Here is a 10,961-nt window from a genome sequence, read left to right as displayed (position 1 = left end):
CAACAACAAAATCACTTCATCTTCATCCTCGTGTTTTTCATCTTCATCACGAAATTAAATCTCGAATTTACAATCTGTAATATTGAATCTCGATTTGTACTCACAGCAACAATTTTTCAACATGGCTGATTCAATCATAACTCCACCACCGTCGCCGGATCCTTATCGCTGTCATCGAAACCCTCTCCACCACCGCCGTCATCTAACAACCCATAATTGGTGGTTGTGTTTTTTTTATTATTATTATTTTCAGATCTGCCGTCGTCTTGTTCAAAATCACTGGATGTAACCACCGGAGAAGATGAACTTTGGTGGTGGTTAGCGATCTGAAAACAGGTGGTGTTTAACGGTGGTTGAACTTTTAGTTCATAAATTTGAAATAAATCCCCCGAGATGGAATTAATTGTTGCTGCTATTGTTGGAAACAAATGTTTGTGAAAATTTCCTTTTACAAATATTGGGGTAAGTGATGAATCCATTGCATATTTTGGTAATCGATTTAGGAAGTGGTGATTTTAAAAAGGGCGACTCCAGATCTGTTTAAGGTATTGTTCTCATCAGGGACACCCATCTACTATTTTTTTTGTTTTTGACAAGGTCTTCTCGTACTACTGTTGTGGTGTTGGTAATATGAGCATTATTACTATTTTTATTTTTCATAGGTCTCATATATTAGTCATTACTGTAATGTAATTTAAATTTTAAAGGATTGTTGATTAGTTGAGCACTTGACATATATATTTTCATCTGATTTGATGAACCATTGGTTTCTACTAATTAATGAAAGATGTGATATTTCTTGAAATGACTAAAAAAACAAAAAACATATTTATTAATTTGATTTTGATTCATGATTGACTATGGATGGTGAGTTTTAAATCAAGTTTATGATTTTGATGGGTTTCAATTTAAGGTTAATAATTTTGGGTGGATGAAAGTTTAGAGTGGAAGAAAGAGAGTTAAAAGGATAAGGTATGAACTTAGTAAATTTTAAAAAGATGAAACTACTCTCATGTGCAAGTCATGTGAGGCCTAAAAAACGTTAAATGTTGACAGACGTTAGGCCGTTGGACCTCCGGTGAAAGTATTGCAAACCACAGTGACCCCCCAAGGTGAAAAAATTCTTTTGGACTCCACTTGTTATTTCGAACATACCACAGGGACCCCCAGTGCAATTTTGTCATATACATATAACTAAATAGAAAAGTCTTGAGACTAGGCTCGGTCGCAGTCTCGGTCGCAGTCAGCAGACCTTCAGTCCGGTTGTTAAACCAGCAACTATTCTGATAGTTCTTAGTCTTGCCGCTTCTCGAAATTTGCATGTTCATCAGCTGAATGTCGAGAATGCGTTTCTTCATGAGCATCTCTCAGAGATAGTGTACATGTACCCAGTGGCGAAACTAGGATTTTTTTAACCGGGGGCAAAAAAAAATTAAAACGGTAGCAAGTTTTTTTTTTACAAAATATTGAGGTTTTGGGGCATAAAATTGAGGTTTTTAGGCAAATTATGAAGATTTTTGAGCAAAAGTTGAAGATTTTTGAGTAAAAGTTGAAGATTTTGGGGCAAAAGACGAAGAATTTTGGGCAAAATTTGTAGATTTTGGGGCAAAATATGTAGGTTTTTAGGCAAAAAAAAATCCACCGGGGGCAAAGTCGAGAAAACTTAAAATTTTTACACTGAAAAAAATCCACTGGGGGCGGGCGCCCCCTACTGCCCCAAAGTGGTTTCGCCACTGTATGTACCAACCCCACATTTTCGGGATCCAGCTCACCCGGACCATGCCTGTCTTATTCGGAAGTTTCTTTACGGGCTTAAACAAGCCCCTAAGGCTTAGTTTCATAGGTTTGCCGGATATGCACAGCATGTTGGCTTTCAGCACACAAATGTGACACTTTCCTATTCATATATAAACAGGCTATAGATACATCATTTTTATTACTTTATGTGGATGACATTATATTGACTATCTCTTCAACAGCTTTTCTTCAGCGGATTATCACTTCCATGCATAAGGTAAACTCGATGACAGACCTTGGTCTGTTGAATTATTAATAGGCATTTTAAACACTCGTTCGTATTCTGGGATGTTTCTCTCTCATAAGAAGTATGCCTCTGAGATCATTGAGCGTGCAGACATGGGTAACTTTAATCCCAACATGACTCCGATTGATACTAGCACGAAACTCATTGCCTCGGGTCCTCCAGTTAAGGATCCAACCGAGTATCACAATATAGATGGTACGCTTCAGTACCTTACCTTTACACGACCGAATAATGCATATGATGTGCAGAAAATATGTTTATTCATGCACGATCCTCGAGATCCTCATCTAGCTGCTCTTCGTAGGATTTTTAAATATGTTCAGGGCACTCTTGATCTGGGTCTTCGGTTATATGCATCTTCCACTACCTCGTTGATTCCTTATTATGATGCAAACCGGGCTGGCTGTCCCACCACTCGTTGATCAACCTCAGGGTACTGCGTGTTTTTAGAAAACAATTTGTTGTCATGGTCATCTAAGCGGCAACACACGCCTTCTCGCTCGAGTGCCGAAGCCGAGTAACGTGGTGTTGCTAATCGATCGATCATTATTTGATGCGATTATTTGTACACAAAAGTAATAAAATTGTCCGTGTTTAGATGAAAAACAAGTTACTTTGATATAGTTTCGTGTATTTTAGGTTTGTGGAGATTTGAAGCAAAAAGATGCTAAAGACGAAGAAAAGTGGCAGAAATAGGGAAGACCGCAAATTGCGGTCCTGGCACCGCAATTTGCGACCCATTCATATCGATTATAAACGATTCACAATAGTTGATTACATCGCGAGGTATTTGTGAAGGTGTTTCGTATGCCCGAGAGACATATTTAATTAATGTGGCTAACATGTTATGATCCAAGTCGGGTCATACCCAATAACAAGTTTACCGACACCTTATATGTATTTGTCTTAACAATTGGATCGTTAAATAAATACGCGACACTTGAACTTTAGAAAATCGGTTTTCTAAAATATAATCACTTGAGATAAATTATTTGGATAATTTATATACATTATGAATTTAATAATTTATAGGTTTAAATAATTATATTGTGTTATATTTTGTAAATGGTTTATAAAATATGCAAGTAACTTACAAAATACTTGGCATTTTGTAACAAGCTTTTATAAAACAAAAATACAAGTTTTATAAAATAAAACTAAACCCACCCCACATGGTGGACGGTTTTGGGGAGTCTCCAAGGTCCTCCCATGCTTGTTTCCTTGTTACTTGTGTTGGCACAAGTTCATATATGCATGGGTCATTCAAATACCAAAGTATTCTTTGACTAAAGCCTAGAAAACAAGTGAAAAACACTCTCTTCTTCTTCATACAGCATTCTGGCCGAAATTTTTTGGTAAAAAGGAGTGTGCTTGAGTTTATTTGAAAGCTTATCTTCAAGTGTCAACAAATCCTAACTATAGTATTAGGTGTTGGGCAAAGTTTGGGGTATTATTTCTTGAGGTTTCATGCTTTTGAAGCTTGCATTCTCATCATCTTTCTAGTTGCTGCTGTCCAGTTTTTCAAGTGCAAATAAAAGGGTTTTGAGCTTGGTTAATTAGTTAGTTAAGTGTCTAAATCTTAACTAACTTAAAGGGTGGTGTTAGTGTATCAAAGGATTGGGTTTTACACACTTGTTCATCATCTTCATCATCACTTATTAACCTCCTAACTTGGAGAAGGTATAACCTCTAAACTACTTCTATTTTGTAAGCATATACTCAAGGCTTAATAATTCATAATGGAATTCAATTGATGAAAATGGTTTAACATATACACTTGTTTATAAATGAAATAATGCTTCCGCTTGACTTAACACTCATAAAATTGGTTTTGTGATTATATAAACATTATGAACTTGTTGTTATGTTGAATTCCATCAATGGTATCTAGAGCCGAAGTCTTGAAATATGCTTCGAGATGGTTTTTGAACTCACCATAACTTTGCATTTTATGTACATGCATGAAAGTAGAATGTAAAAATATTCGGGTTTGGGTGGGTTCATGATTTTGGCCGAATTTTAAGGGTTCCAAAAGTGGGTTTGGAACTTGCAAATTGGTCATATTTGTTGTATATTGTAGTTCACAATCAATGCCTTGACCCTATGTTTGGATGCATGTGTGTTTGAATGATTTGTATTATTCATTTGGTATGTAATAATTAATTTATTCATTTGGTTGTAATATTCATTTATTTGGTTATGTAATTTATTTTATATTTGGTATGTAAAGTAGATTAGGTTGTATTTTCATTTTCTAGACAAAATGTATTAGGATATATTTTGTAACAAGATGAAGATGCATGAAGATCACAAGGAAGAACACAAGAAGCATGTGGATGCAAGGTTAAGTGGGAGGTTAAAACCTCTTACTTTGTGTTTTACCCATTGACCGGTGGCATTTTGTTTTCGGCTAAACAAAATGTCTACCAAAAGGCTTGATTGTGAACATTTGTTTTGCATGCGTGGTTGTTTTAATTTCTTGTATGATTGTGTATTGTGTATGTTACTACAACAAGTTATCACACAAGTTAACAACAAGCAAAACTAAAATTTAATTGGTTAAATTATTAACAACATGAAATTTACCAAACCACAATTTAATCGGTTAAATTGAAATGGCTAAAAGGACATTAATAAACGGTTGTTAAGAACATGATTAGGATCATATATATAAAATGGTTTATATCAAGTAATTGGCTAAAATTAGAAGACTTGAAAATGAATTTCAAATGAACCATACACTAAATGCATGTTGGTGTATGGCATATAAGTTTTCTTAAACTAGAAATAATGAAAACTTAAAATCCCTTTTACACAAGGTAAACAAGTTAAACGCCATCCTTTTATGTGACACTTAGACATATTAGGGAACTCATGATGGGATAAAGGTCACCTAACCGTCATGAACAAACTAATATGATTAAGGTGAATTTCGCATGCTTGTGGGATAAAGGTCACCTAACCACTTGTATGTTAAGTTTACACGTTTACACAAGTAGGACGACTTGATTTGGAAATCATGAACTTAGGGTCACCAAAGCATGATGAACAAATAGACGTTGATGGGATAATATGTCATGCAAAAGGATTGCATGATCCCATAACTTAGAAGTTGCAAAAGGATTGCAATTGTCATATAATGACTACCTAGCTAAATCAAATGACGGGATAAAGGTCACCTAATCGAAATTTGGTTTACCGTTGGATTCAAAAATTTAATAAATATCAATTGGATTTAAAGGGTATTGATTGTTAAATTAAAATTAATACTTAAACAACTTTGTTAAATTTTGTAGATGGCCGCCAATAACAACAACATTTCAAACGCACCAATAAACTTTAACAACCTATCGTTGAGGTTAATCCTCGAAAAGGAAAAACTCAACCATACGAACTTCATGGATTGGTTCCGCAATCTAAGAATTGTCCTCAAACTAGAGGATATGGCGTATGTGTTGGAAGACCCCATTCCCGACCAACCCGACGAGGATGATACGGAAGCCATGGCTTATTGGGAGAAATATTGTACCGATTCGTTGCAAGTTTCTTGCCTCATGCTTAGGACTATGATACCCGAACTCCAAAAGGATTTTGAGCATCATAGTGCATATGACATGATCACACAATTGAAGGAGATGTTCCTTCAACAAGCTCGTGTCGAGCGCTTTGAAACGGTCCAAGCGCTTCATGCATGTCAGATGGACGACACCCAATCCGTTTCATCTTATGTCCTGAAGATGAAAAGCCTTATTGATCGTGCAAACCGTCTAAATTGCAACGTGTCTAATGAATTAGCCACGGACCTTATCCTTAATTCCTTGTCAAAGAGGTTTGACACATTTGTAATGAATTACAACATGAATGGATGGGATAAAAGCATTGGCGAGTTACATGCCATGCTTAAGACGGCAGAAGCAAGCATGGGTAAAAGGGCTTCACCCGTGTTTACGATCAATGAAGGCGGGTCCAAAAACAATAACACTTCTAAGCTGAAGGCGGCTAAGAGGAAAGGACCCGCCTACCAAGGCAAGGGCAAGGGAAAGGGGAAGATGGTTACCCCAACCAACAACAACAAGAAGCAAAAGGTTGCCGGTAAAGCTAACCCCAAGGAAGATCCGTGCTTTGGTTGCGGTGAAATGGGTCACTGGAAACACAATTGCCCGGTCTAGCTTAAGGAGTTGAAGGAAAAGAGGGATGCAGGGCAAACCTCAGGTAATGTATATATGGTATACATTGAGCTCAATATTACTTCTTCTAGTACATGGATATTAGACACAGGATGTGGAACTCATATTTGTAATTCTTTGCAGGGGTTCAAAAGAAGTGATCAAGAAGCGGGAACGACAAATCTCTTCATGGGAAATGGAGCAAGGGTGCAACTGAAAGCTCAAGGAGACTTTGTTTTAAAGCTACCAAGTAGTTTGGAGCTTATTTTGAAAAATGTTTTGTGTGCACCCGATTTATCTCGAAACATTATTTCTGTATCCCGTTTGAAACACTATGGTTTTAATCTTAATTTCATTAATGATGATATCCATGTTTCTTTAGATAATGTGTTCTATTTTAAGGCTTCGCCTTCGAATGGTATTTATGAATTGGTTCATAATGACACATCATGCAGTAGCTCAATGTTCCATATGAACACCAAGAAACTCAAAAGGGATTTGAGTGATTCCTACTTATGGCATTGTCGCCTTGGTCACATAAACAAGAATCGAATGCATACACTTCAAAAGAATGGACTTTTAAAATCAAATGAACTAGACTCGTTTGATGTATGTGAATCTTGTTTACAAGGCAAAATGACTAAAGCACCTTTCAAAGGGACTTATGAAAGGGCTAAAGACTTATTGGGATAATACATTCGGATGTATGTGGACCCTTTAAGCCCATAACTAGGAATGGTGAAAGATACTTCGTTACTTTCATTGATGACTTCAGTCGTTTCGGATATGTCTACTTATTAAGACACAAGGACGAAACTTTTGAAGCATTCAAGGAATATCAAAACGAAGTACAAAATCAACTCAATAAGACAATCAAGGTACTTCGTACCGATAGAGGAGGTGAACAAGATCATCTTAAAAGTTGTGGGATTATCTCGCAACTTACTCCTCCCGGAACACCCCAACTTAATGGAGTTTCTGAAAGGAGGAACCGAACCCTAATGGATATGGTTCGATCTATGATGGCTAGAAGCACATTACCTCTATCATTTTGGAGTTATTGTCTATGCTCCGCATCTCGTATCTTAAATATGGCCCCAACCAAGAAAGTGGAACGAACACCTCATGAGATGTGGTTTGGAAAACCTCCATCTATATCATACTTAAAGGTATGGGGATGTGAAGCTTACCCTAAGCGTTACGTCCCTAATAAGTTGAATGCTCGATCCACGAAGTGTATCTTCATAGGATATCCCAAGGATGATATGGGATACTATTTCTATGATCCATCCGAGCAGAATGTATTTGTTGCTCGGAAGGCTGAATTCCTTGAAACTAAATTCCTAATGGAAGCTAATAGTGAAAGGAAGATAGATCTTGAAGAGGTTCACGATCAAGTGGATAATACACAATTGGTTGACACTAGCACTCAACATGAAAATGTTGAGAATGATCAAATGGATGATCAAAGTATACAAGACGTTCGCAGATCTGGTAGGATTAGTAATCCTCCTGAGAGATATGGGTTTCTCATGGATAATTACTATGTGGTTGATTTGGATGAACCAACAAACTACCAAGATGCTTTATCAAGGATTGATAAAGATAAATGGCAGGAAGCCATGAACGCTGAGATGCAATCCATGTATGACAACCAAGTTTGGGAACTAGTTGTGCAGCCTTCTAACTCCAAGTTAGTTGATTGTAAATGGATTTTCAAAATGAAAACCGACATGCATGGAAACTTAAATACATATAAAGCTAGACTTGTAGCAAAAGGTTTCACTCAAACTCAAGGGGTTGACTATGATGAAACTTTTTCACCTGTGGCAATGCTAAAGTCTATTAGGATATTATTTGCCATTGCTGCTCATTATGATTATGAAATATGGCAAATGGATGTCAAGACCGCTTTCCTAAATGGATATCTTGAGGAAGATGTCTATATGGTTCTGCCTAAAGGTTTTGTCAATCCGAAACATCCTAACAAGGTATGTAAGTTAAAGAAGTCAATCTACGGATTGAAACAAGCATCTAGAATGTGGAATCATCATTTTAATGAGGAAGCCAAGAAATTTGGCTTCATTAAAAATGGTGATGAAGCTTGTGTATACAAGAAAGCTAGTGGGAGCACTATCGTGTTCCTTGTATTATATGTGGATGATATATTATTATTTGGAAATGATATCCCGACGATGCAAAGTGTTAAAACTTGGCTAAAAAGCTGCTTCTCCATTAAGGATCTTGAAGAAGCACAATACATTTTGGGGATTAGGATCTACAAGGATAGATCCAAGAAATTGATAGGTTTGAATCAAAGTGCATACATTGAAAAGATCTTGAAAAGGTTCAAGATGGAGAACTCTAAGAAAGGTTTGGTACCTATTCAAAGAGGAACGCTCCTTAGTTCATCTCAGTATCCCACCACGAAAGATGAACAGGAGAGAATGAAGAAAGTCCCATATGCGTCTGCTATTGGGTCAATCATGTATGCAATGATATGCACTAGACCGGATGTGTCATGCGCTCTTAGCCTGACAAGTAGATACAAGAATAACCCAGGAAACAGTCATTGTATTGCTGTTAAAAGTATATTGAAATACCTTAGGAGGACTAAGGATATGTTTCTAATATATGGGTCTGGTGAGGAGGAACTCGCTGTAAAAGGTTACGTGGACGCAAGTTTCCAAACTGATCGAGATGATTCTCGATCACAGTCCGGTTATGTCTTCACGTTAAATGGAGGTGCGGTCTCTTGGAAGAGTTCAAAACAGGATGTTGTTGCATTATCCACTACAGAGTCAGAGTATATTGCCGCCTCATTGGCAGCTCAGGAAGCTGCATGGATAAAGAAATTCATCGACGACTTAGGAGTAGTCCCTTCCATTCAGGACCCTCTTGAGATCTTTTGTGACAACGAGGGTGCGATTGGTCAAATCAAGGAACCTCATGCTCACCAAAAGACACGTCACATTGAGCGGAGATTCAACTACATAAGGGATGAAGTTGAAAAGGGAAAGATATGTATTCGCAAAGTTCACACAGATCTTAACATAGCGGATCCTCTCACGAAGCTCTTACATGGAGCAAAACATGCAGGACATGTTTGTGCATTAGGGTTTCGATATTATAGTGATTGGTTGTGATCTGTTTTAAGTATTGTAACGGAACAAAATTGTTCAAACTCATTAATATAATTATGGCATTAATTTATTTTGAGTTATGTTCCTATTTTGCATATTTTATCCATGAATAAGTAATTATTCTAAACTCCGTAGTCGATTACATTTGTGGGAACAAGTGTGAGGTTTAGACTATTATGAACTTGGATTGGTATACATTCGCGGCATGAATGTGGGGCAAGGTTGCAACCAAGGTTCATAGATATTTGTGGGATACAAATATTGGAAGACCCGCCCTCAAGATTTACTAAATGGAGCCTTTGTGGTTGATCACATGTAATCTTGAGTAAAGGCGAATGTCATTGTATCCTCTGACCTGAGATGCATATTGGGTTCGGATATTTACCAAGTATTGCGCCTTGATTCTTTCCTTCGCTATTCTGAAATATGGTAGTTCACAAGAAAGAGCTCAGGTATAATGCAAGGTATATATTTTGGACGTATGTAGTCAAGATGGAATTTGTCCCTCTTATTCGTTGAGAGTCAGATGTCTAAGGCCTGATAAAGTTAAATCTAGAAGAGAGTGATCACTCTGTATCTCTTGGATTTAACATGACATCTAGGACAAAAGGATGTGATGTAAGATTCACCTATTCATATTCGAGATGGGAACTCGAAAAGGATGATGTTATTGAATGGCACAAAGTCATAACATATTAGGGGTGATGGACGGTCGTTAGGTGGTATCCATCACTTGCATTAATTTCTTATGTTTCTCGTGCAAGTGGGAGATTGAAGGTTTTTCGTATGCCCGAGAGACATATTTAATTAATGTGGCTAACATGTTATGATCCAAGTCGGGTCATACCCAATAACAAGCTTACCGACACCTTATATGTATTTATCTTAACAATTGGATCGTTAAATAAATACGCGACACTTGAACTTTAGAAAATCGGTTTTCTAAAATATAATCACTTGAGATAAATTATTTGGATAATTTATATACATTATGAATTTAATTATTTATAGGTTTAAATAATTATACTGTGTTATATTTTGTAAATGGTTTATAAAATATGCAAGTAACTTACAAAATACTTGGCATTTTGTAACAAGCTTTTATAAAACAAAAATACAAGTTTTATAAAATAAAACTAAACCCACCCCACATGGTGGACGGTTTTGGGGAGTCTCCAAGGTCCTCCCATGCTTGTTTCCTTGTTACTTGTGTTGGCACAAGTTCATATATGCATGGGTCATTCAAATACCAAAGTATTCTTTGACTAAAGCCTAGAAAACAAGTGAAAAACACTCTCTTCTTCTTCATACAGCATTCTGGCCGAAATTTTTTGGTAAAAAGGAGTGTGCTTGAGTTTGTTTGAAAGCTTATCTTCAAGTGTCAACAAATCCTAACTATAGTATTAGGTGTTGGGCAAAGTTTGGGGTATTATCTCTTGAGGTTTCATGCTTTTGAAGCTTGCATTCTCATCATCTTTCTAGTTGCTGCTGTCCAGTTTTTCAAGTGCAAATAAAAGGGTTTTGAGCTTGGTTAATTAGTTAGTTAAGTGTCTAAATCTTAACTAACTTAAAGGGTGGTGTTGGTGTATCAAAGGATTGGGTTTTACA

General features: G+C 36.7%; 1 protein-coding gene across 1 annotated transcript; it reads left to right on the top strand.

The window, feature by feature from the left end:
- The first annotated feature begins 2,136 nt into the window (after positions 1-2,136).
- LOC139888282 (uncharacterized mitochondrial protein AtMg00810-like) lies at positions 2,137-2,466 on the top strand. The gene has a single exon (XM_071871300.1). The coding sequence runs from the start codon at positions 2,137-2,139 to the stop codon at positions 2,464-2,466; it is 330 nt and encodes a 109-aa protein (XP_071727401.1).
- The last annotated feature ends 8,495 nt before the right edge of the window (positions 2,467-10,961 follow it).

Source organism: Rutidosis leptorrhynchoides, chromosome 1, assembly GCF_046630445.1.
Source record: "Rutidosis leptorrhynchoides isolate AG116_Rl617_1_P2 chromosome 1, CSIRO_AGI_Rlap_v1, whole genome shotgun sequence".
NCBI lineage: Eukaryota > Viridiplantae > Streptophyta > Magnoliopsida > Asterales > Asteraceae > Rutidosis > Rutidosis leptorrhynchoides.
Note: the sequence above shows the minus strand (reverse complement) of the source record. Positions and strands in the feature narration are given on the sequence as shown.